Source organism: Dendrobates tinctorius, unplaced genomic scaffold (assembly GCF_039654945.1).
Source record: "Dendrobates tinctorius isolate UK_male_01 unplaced genomic scaffold, ASM3965494v1 ptg000081l, whole genome shotgun sequence".
NCBI classification, from domain to species: Eukaryota; Metazoa; Chordata; class Amphibia; order Anura; family Dendrobatidae; genus Dendrobates; species Dendrobates tinctorius.
Genome location: NW_027361749.1, coordinates 272,802 through 288,734, shown reverse-complemented (window position 1 = coordinate 288,734; position 15,933 = coordinate 272,802). Strand labels below are relative to the sequence as shown.

Sequence of the window (15,933 nt, the reverse complement as noted above, 5' to 3'; positions counted from 1 at the left end):
GCAGTGTGGCATCGCGGCTGTGGAGGACTGGGTGACAGTGTGGTGCCGCAGTTGTACAGGGCAGGTGTGGCACCACAGCTGTAGAGGGCAGGGGTGGTAGTGTGGTGTCCCTGTTGTAGAAGGCAGGGGTGGCAGTGTGGCACCACAGCTGTATAGAGCGGGGGTGGCACCGCAACTGTAGAAGGCAATGGTGGCAGTGTCGTGCCCCAGTTGTAGAGGGCAGGTGTGGCAGTGTGGTGTCCCTGTTGTAGAGGGCAGGCGTGGCACCGCAGCTGTAGAGGGCAGGGGTGGCAGTGTGGTGTCCCTGTTGTAGAGGGCAGGGGTGGCAGTGCGGTGTCCCTGTTGTAGAGGGCAGGGGTGGCAGTGTGGCATCGTGGCTGTGGAGGACTGGGTGACAGTGTGGTGCCGCAGTTGTACAGGGCAGGTGTGGCACCACAGCTGTAGAGGGCAGGGGTGGTAGTGTGGTGTCCCTGTTGTAGAAGGCAGGTGTGGCACCACAGCTGTAGAAGGCAGGGGTGGCAGTGTGGCACCACAGCTGTATAGAGCGGGGTGGCACTGCAACTGTAGAAGGCAAGGGTGGCAGTGTGGTGCCCCAGTTGTAGAGGGCAGGTGTGGCAGTGTGGTGTCCCTGTTGTAGAGGCAGGGGTGGCAGTGTGGTGTCCCTGTTGTAGAGGGCAGGGGTGGCAGTGTGGTGTCCCTGTTGTAGAAGGCAGGGGTGGCAGTGTGGCATCGCGGCTGTGGAGGACTGGGTGACAGTGTGGTGCCGCAGTTGTACAGGGCAGGATGGCACCGCAGCTGTACAGGGCAACCGACTGTATCTCAGCAGCATCACTACACGTGCAGCCATAATAACAACAAGCAGCCGCGGTGCAGCGCCCTCCTCCTCCTCCCCGGGCACAGGCTGTCCCCAGCGCCGCCCGCCCCGTCCCCTCCCCCCGGTCTGTGAAGGTCATTACACCCAGGCAGCCGCGGTCCAATATAGCGCATGCGCCCGGGGACTGGCAAAGAGAGGCGGCACAGCCTCCTATACACAGCAGGCAGCGGGGAATAAAGAGCAATATGGCGAGGATGCCTGGCAGCGGCGACTGCAACCCCGGCACCGCAGACAGCGACCCCCTGCACGCCCAGCCCCGGGCGGCTCAGCACCGCATACAGCCGGGCAGCGCGGGTGAGGAGGACGAAGAAGAAGAAGAGGAGGATGAGGATGAGATCCGGGAGGTGCAGATCACCGGGGAGGATGAGGAGGACGAGCTGCTGCTGCTGGAGGACGAGGATCTGGAGGACGATGAAGATGAGGATGATGAGGAGATCCAGCTGGAGTGGGAGGACGCGGCGCTGCTGGAGAGCCCGTACCGGGGCACGGCGGGCATGGTCCCGCATCTGTCCGCTCAGCACCCGCTGCTGCCGCCCGGCCTGCGTCCCGGGATGGTGGTGGAGGATGTGGAGCCTCTGCTGCTGCAGCTCGGGGCCCCCGGGGGCGGAGTGGACGGCGCCGGCTGTGCGGGCTCCCCATCCTCCGAGCGCCCAGAGCGGGCCCGGCTCAGCGAGAACACCCGGCTGGCCACCCGCTACGCCGTGCGCATCTTCCGGGAGTACCTGAGCGAGAAGGCGCAGAGCCCGGACTTTGAGAGCATGGACAAGGAGGCGCTGTGCCGGGTGCTGCGCTCCTTCTACGCCGAAGCGCGGTCCAAGAGCGGCCAGCTGTACAGCAAGTCTTCCCTCATCAGCATCCGCTCGTCCCTGAACCGCTACCTGAACGAGCCGCCCTACTGCCGCACCCTGGACCTCACCAAGGACCCCGAGCTGCGGAGCGCCAACCTCACCCTGGCCGCGGTCATCCGCAAGCTGGAGGAGCAGGGTGCCGGCCCCGTGGTGCAGAAGCAGGCGATCACCCGGGCGGACCTGCGCAAGCTCTACACGTCCTGCGTCTTCAGCGCGGCCACGCCGTTTGGGCTCCTCAACAAGGTCTGGTTCGAGGCCTGCATGTACTTCTGCACCCGGGGCCGGGAGAACCAGCGGGAGCTGGAGGAGGACTCGTTCGGCCTGGCCATGGACGAGGACGGCCGGCGCTTCGTCTACTTCAAGGCGCTGGGGCCCTATCACAAGTCCCGCTCCTCCTCATGGGGCAAAAAGCGCGGAGCGCCCGGCGGAGCGGCCACGACGGACGGCGACGAGGAGAACCTCCCCCGCATGTACGAGACTGGCACCGAGTTCTGCCCCTATGCCAGCTTCGTCAAGTACCTGGCCAAGCGCAACCCTCTGTGCAAAGCGTTCTTCCAGCGACCCCGGGACCACTGCAGCGAGGCCGACATCACCTGGTACGAGAACAAGGCCATCGGCAAGAACCTGCTGGGCACCCGCATGCAGATGCTGTCCAAGGCCGCCAAGCTGTCCAAGACCTACACCAACCACTGCATCGGGGCCGTGTCCGTGGCCACCCTCAACAGCATAGCTGGCATCGGCACCAAGCTGGGGCCCCCCTACTTCATGGACAGTATGAACGGTGCCAGGCACAGGGCAGCACAGCTGGCAGCCAACACCTACATCCTGCCCAAGTCCGGCAGCCTGCCTGACCTCAAGACTGAACTGCCCACCAAGAGGCCGCTGTATGAGGCCAACCCACCCGGAGGCACGTGCAGCCCGCCCTCCCCCAAGAGACTGCGGCCCGCAGAGCCCCCAGACGGTGCCATGCTGGTGTCCGTCAAGAGCGACCCTCAGCCCCCCTGTCCGGAAACCAATGGTCACCTGGTGCAGACGGCCGCCCCTGCGGTCACCTCCCCGGCAGCGCTCACCCCTGTACAGGTAATACATGACTGGCTCATTTATAGTGGAATGTAAGCAGGGGCACGGGTACCGGCTACACTGGGGAAGGGGCATAACTGCCCACACACTGTGCCCACATGGTACCTGTCCTCGCGCTGTGCCCACATGGTACCTGTCCTCACATAGTACCTGTCCTCGCGCTGTGCCCACATAGTATCTGTCGTCACAGTGTGCCCACATAGTACCTGTCCTCACTGTACCCACATAGTTTGTGTCCTCATATGGTGCCAACACAGTACATGTGCCCACATAGTACCGTTCCTCACATAGTACCTTTCTTCACACTGTGCCCACATAGTACCTGTCCTCACACTGTGCCCACATAGTACCTGTCCTCACACTGTGCCCACATAGTACCTGTCCTCACACTGTGCCCACATAGTACCTGTCTTCACACTGTGCCCACATAGTACCTGTCCTCACACTGTGCCCACACAGTACCTGTCTTCACACTGTGCCCACATAGTATCTGTCCTCACACTGTGCCCACACAGTATCTGTCCTCACACTGTGCCCACACAGTACCTGTCCTCACACTGTGCCCACATAGTACCGTATCTGTCCTCACACTGTGCCTGCACAGTACCTGTCCTCACACTGTGCCCACATAGCATCTGTCCTCACACTGTGCCCACATAGTACCGTATCTGTCCTCACACTGTGCCTGCACAGTACCTGTCCTCTCACTGTGCCCACACAGTACCTGTCTTCACACTGTGCCCACACAGTACCTGTCTTCACACTGTGCCCACACAGTACCTGTCTTCACACTGTGCCCACACAGTATCTGTCCTCACACTGTGCCCACACAGTACCTGTCCTCACACTGTGCCCACATAGTATCTGTCCTCACACTGTGCCCACATAGTATCTGGCCTCACACTGTGCCCACATAGTATCTGTCCTCACACTGAGCCCACACAGTACCTGTCTTCACACTGTGCCCACATAGTATCTGTCCTCACACTGTGCCCACACAGTACCTGTCCTCACACTGTGCCCACACAGTACCTGTCCTCACACTGTGCCCACACAGTACCTGTCCTCACACTGTGCCCACACAGTACCTGTCCTCACACTGTGCCCACACAGTACCTGTCCTCACACTGTGCCTACACAGTACCTGTCCTCACACTGTGCCTACACAGTACCTGCACACTGACGGGGTATAACTACTCACACACTGTGCCCTCATAGCAGTCACACTGAGGGATTATAGATATTCACAGGCCCCACATATTACTGGCCACACTGAGGGGGTACAGCTGTCCCCACACTGTCCCCACATATTACTGGCCACACTGAGGGGGTACAGCTGTCTACACACTGTCCCCACATATTACTGGCCACATTGAGGGGGTACAGCTGTCTACACACTGTCCCCACATATTACTGGCCACACTGATGGGGTACAGCAGTCCTCACAATATGCCCACAAAGTACCTGCCATACTGAGGGGGTATAGCTGTCCACCCACTGTCCCCACATATTACTGGCCACACTGAGGGGGTACAGCTGTCTACCCACTGTCCCCACATATTACTGGCCACACTGAGGGGGTACAGCAGTCCTCACAATATGCCCACAAAGTACCTGCCATACTGAGGGGGTATAGCTAACCACCCACTGTCCCCACATATTACTGGCCACACTGAGGGGGTACAGCTGTCTACCCACTGTCCCCACATATTACTGGCCACACTGAGGGGGTACAGCAGTCCTCACAATATGCCCACAAAGTACCTGCCATACTGAGGGGGTATAGCTAACCACCCACTGTTCCCTCATATTACTGGCCACACTGAGGGGGTACAGCAGTCCTCACAATATGCCCACAAAGTACCTGCCATACTGAGGGGGTACAGCTGTCTACCCACTGTCCCCACATATTACTGGCCACACTGAGGGGGTACAGCAGTCCTCACAATATGCCCACAAAGTACCTGCCATACTGAGGGGGTATAGCTAACCACCCACTGTTCCCTCATATTACTGGCCACACTGAGGGGGTACAGCTGTCTACCCACTGTCCCCACATATTACTGGCCACACTGAGGGGGTACAGCAGTCCTCACAATATGCCCACAAAGTACCTGCCATACTGAGGGGGTATAGCTAACCACCCACTGTCCCCTCATATTACTGGCCACACTGAGGGGGTATAGCTGTCCACACATGCCCACAAAGTACCTGCCATACTGAGGGGCTATAGCTGTCCACCCACTGTCCCCACATATTACTGGCCACACTGAGGGAGTACAGCTGTCCACACACTGTCCCCACATATTACTGGCCACACTGAGGGGGTACAGCTGTCTACCCACTGTCCCCACATATTACTGGCCACACTGAGGGGGTATAACTGTCCTGACATTGTGCCCACAAAGTACCTGCCACACTGAGAGGGTATAACTGTCCACACAATGTGCCCCCCCATATTACCAGCCACAATGAGGGGGGTATAGCTGCCCACATACTGCGCACAGATAGTGACAGCCTCACCGAGATCAAGAACCTGCTGTAGTTCATGGTGCATTAGAATAAAGGGTCAGGGGTACCACTTTCCGGTTGAACCAGCAAAACACTGGGATTTCATTGCTGGGAGCCATGTATGGGTCCTGTTCACACTGGACTTTTTCTGATACTTTTGTTAGCCAGAGTAGCGTTATCTAGTGCTAAATTTCGGTTAAAAATTCAGAAAGCCTGAAGGAAACTTGCAGACCCCGAGGTCAAGGGGGATCTATCAGGATTCAGTGTGATCTGTTTGAACAAATGGCTTTGTAATGACCGGAAATCATGGCGCTGGTGTGACCGCTTTCTATTGATCTCTGAGGTTAAACATGCATATGGTACTGTACACACGGTGCTGCTTCTGCCATATTTTTAGCGTGGGGAAATAGCCATGTTAATTTCTTAGGGACTTCGGTTTGTAAAGTTGCAAATGTGACCATTAGTAGAAGTGGGGAAAAAGTAAAGTACAAACATGTGCTAGGACACCAGGAAACTCTTAAAAACCTGCTTTTTATGAGGATTGTGGATGTGAATTTTTCAAGTAGAAAAAAATCCAGTATGAACATACTTTGTATAGGTGTTTTCCCATTGAAATTAATAGAGAGCTTGTTCAAGGAAACTGAGGGTTTTCTGAGGATTTTGGAGAAGAATCCTCTCCAATATCCACATATAAAAGCTCAACATCTAATATATAAAGCTCAATGTGTGTGTGTGTATGTATGTATGTCCAGGATTGGCATCCACACCGTCGCAGCTACAGCCACAAAATTTGGCACAGTCACACGTCTGGACCCCGCGCGTTCCAATTCACCAAACAATTTTGCCCCTATCTACATAATGGGGAAAAGGTGTGTCTCAAGCCCCGCCCCTCATTATGACGTAACAATGGTTGCCATGGCGACGCTGATGTCATCATAGGTTGCAAGCCCCGCCGCTCATTATGATGTCATAATGGTTGACTATGGGATTGAGGATGTGTGATGGGTATATGGGCACTGGACTATGGGATCTAGGATATGTATGATGGGTATATTGGCACGGGACTATGGGATGGAGGATGTGTGATGGGTATATGGGCACTGGACTATGGGATGGAGGATATGTATGACGGGTATATGGGCACGGGACTATGGGATGGCGGATATCTATGTTGGGTATATGGGCACGGGACTATGGGATGGAGGATATGTATGATGGGTATATGGGCATGGGACTAATGAGATGAAGGATGTGTGATGGGTATATGGGCACTTGATTGTGGGATGGCGAATATGTATGATGGGTATATGGGCATGGGACTATGGGATGGAGAATATGTATGATGGGTATATGGGCATGGGACTATGGGATGGAGAATATGTATGATGGGTATATGGGAATGGGACTATGTGATGGAGGATGTGTGATAGGTATATGGGCACTCGACTATGGGATGGAGGATATGTATGATGGTTATATGGGCACGGGACTATGGGATGGAGGATAATTAAAATTTGCTATAACTAACCACAGTTAGTTACTATGCCAGGGCAGCGCCAGGCTCTTCAGCTAGTATATATATATATACACACATACATACATACACACACACTTGAGCTTTATATATTAGATTTATATTTCATAGAGTTCTACATAGCATAATAGCCGCTAAATTAATTGCCAGCTTCTGTAAAATAAATACAAAACCTGACATGAAATGACACATGGTTTACATACAGTAAACCATTTCATTTTGTATTTTATATGTCTTTGACTAGTAATTAGATTAGGATATGTGTGTAAAATTTGGGACATGTAGGTGTTAAATTAAGGGGTTAATTCGTTGGAAAAAATTCTGTGGGCTCCCGTGGTAATTTCTCCCCCAGAGAGGGAAAGCCAGTGAGTGAGGGCAGATATTAATAGCCTAGAGAGGGACCATTGTTTTTGCCCCCCCCCTCCCCGGTGAAAAAAAATCTGCCCCCAGCCACCCCAAAAAAGGCGCATCTATAAGATGCACCTTTTCTGGCACTTAGCCGCTCTATTCCCATTGCATTTTTAATGGTGGCAAATGGGTTAATGTCACCTTGCTATTGAAAGGTGACATTAAGCCGAGTTAATAATGGAGAGGTGTCAATAAGACACCTATCCATTATTAACCCTAGAATAGTAAAGGGTTAAAAAAACACATTAATTAAAAATTCTTTTAATGAAATAATCACACAAAGTTTTGACCACATTTATTAATCTGCTAATCCAAAAGAATCCCTTGTCCTGGAAAAAAAAACAAAAAAAAAACCAACAATATACATACCTCTCCGCCGTTCAGTTAGGTTTCCCACTGCAATCCATAACAAGGGGTTAACTAGTTTACAACGGGGACCAGTGCTAATGCGACCGACCCAAATGTAAACCACTGCAGAATGAATTAATTTATCTCTGCGCAGCCTCACCGGCTGACCCAGAGATGAACTAATGAGCGTGGGAAAGTTTCTGAACTTTTTCCCACGCTCATCAGTTCACCTCATGTCAGCCAGGGACTCCGCACAGCCTCACTGACTACTGAAAACTGAAATATCACATGGTCATAAGTATTCAGACCCTTTGCTCAGTATTCAGTAGAAGCTCCCTTTTGAGCTAGTACAGCCATGAGTCTTCTTGGGAATGATGCAACAAGTTTTTCACACTTGGATTTGGGAATCCTCTGCCATTCTTCCTTGCAGATCCTCTCCAGTTCCATCAGGTTGGATGGTGAACGTTGGTGGACAGCCATTTTCAGGTCTCTCCAGAGATGCTCAATTAGGTTTAGGTCAGGGCTGCGGCTGGGCCATTCCAGAATGGTCACAGAGTTGTTCTAAAGCCACTCCTTTGTTATTTTAGCTGTGTGCTTAGGGTCATTGTGTTGTTGGAAGGTGAACCTTCAGCCAAGTCTGAGGTCCAGAGAACTCTGGAAGAGGTTTTCATCTAGGATATCTCTGTACTTGGCCGCATTCATGTTTCCTTCATTTGCAACCAGTCGTCCTGTCCCTGCAGCTGATGTTGCCACCACCATGTTTCACTTTTAGGATTGTATTGGGCAGGTGAGGAGCAGTGCCTGTTTTTCTCCACACATACCGCTTAGAATTATCACCAAAAAGTTCTATCTTCATTTCATCAGACCAGAGAATCTTATTTCTCATAGTCTGGAAGTCCTTCATGTGTTTTTTAGCAAACTCTAAGCGGGCTTTTATATGTCTTGCACTGAGGAGAGGCTTCCTTAGGGCCACTCTGTCATAAAGGCCTGACTGGTGGAGGGCTGCAGAGATAGATGACTTTGTGGAACTTTCCCCCATCTCCCTACTACATCTGTGGAGCTCAGCCACAGTGATCTTGTGGTTCTTTTTTACTTCTCTCACTAAGGCTCTTCTCCCATGATTGCTCAGTTTGGCTGGACAGCCAGGTCTAGGAAGACTTCTGGTGGTCCCAAACTTCTTCCATTTAAGGATTATGGAGGCCACTGTGTTCTTAGGAACCTTGAGTACTGCAGAAATTCTTTTGTAACCTTGGCCAGATCTGTGCCTTGCCACAATTGTCTCTGAGCTCCTTGGCCAGTTCCTTTGACCTCATGATTCTCATTTGCTCTGACATGCACTGTGAGCTGTGAGATCTTATATAGACAGGTGTGTGCCTTTACAAATCAAGTCCTATCAGTTTAATTAAACACAGCTGGACTCCAATGAAGGAGTAGAACCATCTCGAGGATCACAAGGAAATGGACAGCATGTGACTTAAATGAGTGTCTGAGCAAAGGGTCTGAATACTTATGTCCATGTGATATTTCTGTTTTTCTTTTTTAATAAATTTGCAAAAATTTCTCCATTACTACTTTTTTTCAGTCAAGATGGGGTGCAGAGTGTACATTAATGAGAAAAAATGAACGTTTTTCGAATTTTCCAAATGGCTGCATGCAATGAAACAGAGTGAAAAATTTAAAGGGATCTGAATACTTTCCGAACCCACTTTATATACTCGGTGCCAGAGCTTTTATTTTTCCTAATTCATTCACATGACTTCTGCCGCTTCCCATCCTCCTGATAGTCTGAAAGTTCAATCATTAATTGGAGGTACAGTCCTTTTTCCAGAGGGTTGTAGAATTAATGTGGTTTACATGTTACCCATTTGTTACAGATATTAGACCTCAAAAAAGTTAATGAATAGAAGTGCTGCCGACGCCGGAAATGAAAGAGAATAGTTTACCTTTTGTTTGTCCCATCGAGCTGGTGTCCGCAGATGACGTGGTTAAAACAGTTTAGAAAACGTTGTCATCCATGTTTTTACCTGAATTTGTCTAAGCTACAACCAATGTACAGGATTCACATACACAATGTAACGGAGATTTTCGAGGAGTCATTTGGTGCAGGTCCACTCCAGAGACTCTTGAAAAATCGCTTAAAAAAAATAAATTGAAAGACTGTTCCTTTATATTCCTTCTGTAAAACCACTTTGCTAGTCATGTATTCAGTCTTTTTGGCGTTTTATTGCACTTCAGGGTTTTAAAAACTGCCTGATGGGAAAAAAAAAAAAAGAGTGCATGTCACTTAACTGAAAGTATCTTCTCCAGACTAGGCGCTGTCCAATCAAAAGTCTGGCAAAAATAAACGCTTTAGGTAAAAAGCCTATGCAAAAATGCGTGAAAAACCTCTCAAAAACTGTTTCAGGAAACAACAATCTCCTTCAAAAACTCTCCAAACAAACAATTCATGAAGCGGATTCCACTAGAAAACTTGTTGCTTTTGAGGCTATGTGCACACATGTAGAAATGCTGCGGAAATGGCCGCAGCATTTCCGCAACTCCTGCCGCTGGTAAAACGCATGCAAATTCACATGCGTTTTTCCTGCGAAAAACAAGCGTTTTTCTGCTTGCGCACTCCAAGCAACGCTTGGAAATGTGATTGACAGGTTGGTCACACTCGTCAAGCATAGTGCTTGACACGTGTGACCAATTTTTTTACTATTGATGCTGCCCATGCAGCATCAAAAGTAAAAGATAGAATGTTAAAAAAATAAAAATATGGTTATTCTCACCTTCCGACGGCCCCCGTCCCTTAGCGACGCTGCCGGCATCTTCCTGTCCCAGCAATGCTTTGTGCGAAGGACCTGAGATGACGTCACGCTCACGCGTGTGTATGTGTATACCAAGTTTAAGGCTTAATTGCTGAAACGCGTTGGTCATATTTCTGCCTCTTGTGTTACCAACATTGTTTTTTCATGTTTTTAAAAAGCAAATAAAAAACGGTTTTTAATACATCAGTGGATTGTTTCATCGCTGGAGCACATCTCTTCTTTTTTTCTGCTGGTAATGGAGCAGGTGTAAAACCGCTGCAGATTCTGCGCAAAGAATTAACATGCTGTGGATTTAGAACGGCAACAAATCCGCAGCATGTGCACTGGGTTTTTTAATTTCCATTGAATTAAAAAGGTATTGTACAATGCAGCAAAATCTGCTGCGGATCCACAGCAGAATCCGCAAATTGTGCACATGGCCTCAGAGTAAGTTCACGCTTTTTTTTTCAGGTGGGCAAAAACTGCGATTTTCAAATAAAACCCGTGGCAGATTTTGTCCTGAAACGGCCTTTTTGCACATTTTCTAAAGAGTTTCTGGACGTACTGTAGTTTGTGGGGTTTTTTTATTGGTGTTTTCTTTGAACATTTTATTAAGTGATTTATATGTGTATCTGTCACCCCAATTCCAGTGATGTATCACTTATTGAGCTGCTTGCTGCAGTTGTCTGAATGCAGAGCCTGTGTAACCCCACCAACTCCAATAATTGGCAGCTTTCTGTGTACACAGTGCATAGGCACGTTGCGTTCGGCGCAGGTCGCTGCACCTTTAAAATGATGCATGTGGAGGCATCTGCATACATCGGCATGGCCTGCGTACCCAATGCTAAAGATAGGGTACGCATGCCGACGGAGGCGGAGCTGAGCGGAGGAGGTGCGGCAGGAGCTTCACGTAGGAAGGACTCAGCTCTGCCATAGGTTTGTGTGAAACTAGCCTTAATGGGCCGACTATTCTGGAGACACTAACGGCCCATCAACTAGTCAAAGTCCTCATTTACATATCATAAGTGGACTTCAGACATAAGATCTGTTTATGTGTGTATTGTAATCCAGGGACTGTTAGGGTACCGTTACACTAAGCGACGCACTAGCGATCCCGACAACGATACTACCTGGTAGGGATCGCTGGTGCGTCGCTACATGATCGCTGGTGAGCTGCCAAACAGTCAAATTTACCCAACGACGCAGCAATGATCTCGGCGTGATCGCTGGTGCGTCGCTTAGTGTCACACAGCAGCGATTCTGACGACTCCCGCCTGCGTCCATGATTTCTGAGTCGCTAACGAGGTCGCTCGTCGGCGTCAACCACAGCGATGCATGCTGGCCAGCGGGACACCAGCGATCAAAAAATAGCCCAGGACATTCGAGCACGATCAGCGATATCCAGCAAGGGTGGGGGGGGGGGGGACGGTCGCTGCTAAGTGTCACACGTAATGAGATCGCTGGTGAAGTCGCTGTTGCGTCACAAAATCAGTGACTCTTCAGCGATCTCGCTTAGTGTGAAGTACCCCTTAGGCAGGGTATTTACATAAGCAGACACAACTGCTGGTGGTTCTGGGGGCACGGGGGACCTGATAGGTTTTCTGTAAGCAATGGGTTAAATGCTATTTATTTTTTTAAGGGTACACTCACACTAGCGTATATGCTCTCATGCGAGAGAATCGGGCAGGTTATGCTAATGACACTCACAGAGTTTGAGCCGAGTTTCATCTGAATGTGATCTGATTCTCTCACATGAGAAAATACACAGCACAGGTGGGGAGAACAAGGAGAACTTAATTTCTCCATTGTTTCTATGAGCGTTCATTGGACTGCTCTCTGATGACATTCGAGTGCAGTCCGATGTTTCACACACACCCATAGACTTGTATGGGTGTGCGTTATCCGTTTCTCGGATGCACTTGCAGCGTGCTGCCATTGTTTTCTCATCCCGAATCGGCATGAGAAAGTAATTTCAGATCTACACTGCCCCATAGTATAACATTGGACCGAGTGCCATCTGATAAAACATCGTATAGCGCTCAGCCATGTTATATTACAGTGTGAGTGAGCCCTTAGATGGAAACACAACTCATAAAAACGCTCCAAAACACTTCATTTTTAAATTTTGCCTTCACTTCCACTTTAGTTTATAAAAGATGTGGCTTTCAAGCAGAAAATTCCTGAAGAATGGTCGGGTCACTTGGTTTCCATTTTTCCATTTTCAGTGCTGGAGTGGCGGTTTAAATGTAAGCCCTCTGCCCCCGATCATACACTCACCCTCCGGCGTCTTCACTGGTTTTCGTTGCGGCTCCGGTCCGCCCGCTCCGTCTCGTGAGCGCAGCTTGTGACTGGCCGGAGCTCAGAAGCTGCACCGAACTCTCTCAATACAAGTCTGTGAGAGCTAGCACGAGAATGTCATAGACTTGTATTGAGAAGTGACCTCCACGCAGCTTCATAAAACACTGGAGCTGCCGGCAGGAGAAACGCCGGAAGGTGAGCATGAGACAGGGGGCTTACATTGAGAGCACCAGTCCAGCAGTGCAATGAAAAAAAAACAAAAAGCGCTAGAGTGGTGCTTTAAAAGAGTGAATGTATAGTTAACAGCAAGCAATAATATAATAAACAGCAGGTTGTTTTAAAAAGAAATTAATAACAACGTAACCCGCCTGGAAATGCGCTAAATAAATGCTAATAAGAATGAATTAATGTTCTGTAATATAACAATGACTTGCTTCTCCGACGTTCAGTCTTTTAGCTTCTCTGGTTCCCAAAGCCGCCGGGCAGTAAAGGCCCCGTTACACTTAGCAATGCACCAGCGATCCCGACAACGGTACGACCCGGTCAGGATCGCTGGTGCATCGCTAGTGAGCTGCCACACAGGCAGATCTCAGCAGCGACATAGCAGCAATACAGCGATCCGTCACAGGGTCGCTGTTACCTGTCACAGCGCAGCGTTTCTGACAACTTCTGCCTGCGTCCATGAGTTCTGCGATGTCGCTAGTTGGCGCCGAACACAGCGATGCATGCCGGCCAGCGGGACGCCAACAACGAAAAAATGGCCCAGGCTATTCTAGCACGATCGGCGATATCCAGCGCGGGGGGGGGGGGCGGTCGCAGGTACGTGTCACACAAAGCGAGATGGCAGGCGAGATCGCTGTTGCGTCACAAAATTGGTGACATTTTAGCAATATCGCTATGTGAGAAAGGCCCTTTAGAAGGCCGACCCTTCGTCAGGCAGCTTCACTAGTTTATTCAATGCAAATTAAAAAAAAAAAAAGCTAAACTATCGACACAGACGTTTCAGGCCAAAAGATGGCAGCATATGTTGAAGCAACGTTCCCTTGAACAAACTGCGGGTTCGCGCACATCTAAAAGGCATCGTGTGCACATACCTTAAGGCTTTGTGCAGATGTATGTGGGGTGGATACTCTCCAAAATCCTCCTCAAAAATGCTTGGAAAATTCTTCCAGTTCATGTCTTTAGGAAATCCACTTTGCTGTTCCTATGAGACGGGTTTTATTCTCTTCTCTGAAGCCGATCACGAGGCTGGGATTCCACCATTAAAATTTGTTGCGCTTTTTGATGTTCCAGATTTTCTCCATTTCTGCCCCAATTAGCTAATTTAGAGTACTTGAGTTTCTCATTAGTTTTTTGGGTGCAGTTTTTTATTATATGTGTTTTTTCACACTTCTTTTGTCTATTTTCAGTACGTCACGTGTGAAGTAACACTGCTTTGTTTTGGAAACCTAGGTTTGTGAAAACTATTGATAGATCGCGTGCGGATCATTTGCATTTTTATTGCTGCTGAAATTCAATAAAACCGCATGTGCGTCTTTTATCTGAGGTTTTTCCTCACCTCATTTAGGTCTATGAGGATACACTGGAAATAAAACATTTACCGCAAGAGAGGTTAACAAGTTGCAGATTTCAAAAATCGCACTGCTGATGCGTAGTTTCCGCAGCAAGAGGAAAAGGCAAGAGCGGGCCTGAGAATTCCATACATCCTATTCACTTTGCTTCAATGTAAGACGCTGCATTTTTTGAGTATGCAAATATGCCGCATAAAAACCTTTAGGAAAAAACTCCAATCTCTTCCAAAACCGTTACAGGTAAAGAAAAGTTCCTACAAAAAACAAAACCGGAGCGTTTCCCTGAAGCGTTTTCTGCTTGAAACGTTCATGTTTATAGAACTACTCAAAAATACAGTGTGAACATAACATTTTACAGGGAATTCAGTTTTGTGTTTTTTTTTTTATCACTTTTTTTTATCTTAAGATTTATTTATCTTCCATCATCATTTTTGGGGTCGGATGCTCCTTGCTCGTCATTTTGATTTTGTTGCTTTGAAGGTGCATGGCTTCTCCGGCGGGATGTGTTGTGATCGATTTAAGTCACTTTTTTCTGTCTTGTCCTGTGGAATTCGTTGCCTTTTTTTTTTTTTTTTGTGCCAAAATCGCTTCAAGGGGAGACTGGAGCTTATTTGCACAAAAAGGTAGCAACGTTTAAAAAAAAAAAAAAAAAAAAATCACAATTGATTAGTCAGCAGAAAATATCTGAAGACCAATATCCCCGCCACAATGATGAACCTATAAAATAGAAAATGCACAAATAAAAGCAAGAATAAGGCAGAAACAGGTAAAAAAAAAACACATTAAAGAAAGAAAAGGCACAAATGCCATAATGAATTGTGCCCACTGAGCATAAACTAAATACGGTAACAGAAAACAATTATTTCACCTCCTGCTTTCCTCTCTTGTAGTGTAAATGCTGCTTTTTCCACTTTTTTCTTTTTGCTGCTTTTTCCACTTTTTTCTGCAGGTGCCTGTATAGAAAAATCCAGTAGTAACCTTCTCTATTTAAGTTTATTAATGCATTTTTTTTCTCTTTTTTGATGGGTTTGTGGTGCAGATTTTACACAGCACTTATGTTTTTTGAAGGTTTTTTTTCCTTCTTTTGTGCAGAAAGGCCACAATTCTGCACTTGAATGGGGTCTGTCAGCACAGAATGACTCTTCAAACCAAGCACCGGCTTTGTGTTCACCCACTGTGTGGCCAAGTGAGCTTTTGGTGAGTTTTTTTGTTGTAGATTTTCCGCAACTATTAAACGAAATTTGATTCAGTTGCATTTGAGTGGGGCTTTTTTTAACATGTATTTTTATTACGTTTTTGACACGACGGTTCTTTTCTCTTTCTGGTGTTTTAAATAAAGCGGCTTTATTTTTTTATATTTCCTGGTATTTGGCTTTGACGCAGCTTTATTGATCCAGTCATGTGTTTTTGCGTCGGAAATGAACTAAAAAGTCACCTGTTTTGGACCTGCCGATTTTCCGCTTGTAATGCAATGCTATGTTGAAAATCTGCACATAAGACTCGGCTTACCTGTCTGAGAAATTGAAATATTGCAGATTTAAGACACACATTGCAGGTCACTTTTTGCATTAAGCAAAATAGAAAATAAGCCACGGGCATGAGATTTCTAAAAGTTCCATCCATTTTGCTGGGACTGTAGGTTACGCAGCGTCAAAACGCATTGTGGGCACCC

General features: G+C 48.4%; 1 protein-coding gene across 4 annotated transcripts in view; it reads left to right on the top strand.

Moving 5' to 3' along the window:
- Positions 1-15,933, top strand: part of KCTD1 (potassium channel tetramerization domain containing 1) — a 187,520-nt gene that overhangs the window by 116,479 nt on the left and 55,108 nt on the right. The window contains exon 1 of one of the 4 annotated variants that reach the window (XM_073583698.1): positions 948-2,802. The exons of 1 other annotated variant lie outside the window; for it this stretch is intronic. In XM_073583698.1, coding sequence (XP_073439799.1) covers positions 1,060-2,802 — 1,743 coding nt within the window. In that variant the 5' untranslated portion in view covers positions 948-1,059. Of the gene's footprint in view, positions 1-947; positions 2,803-12,773; positions 12,886-15,358; positions 15,459-15,933 lie in introns of those variants that run through there. 2 more of the 4 variants (XM_073583704.1, XM_073583705.1) reach the window with 2 other exon arrangements.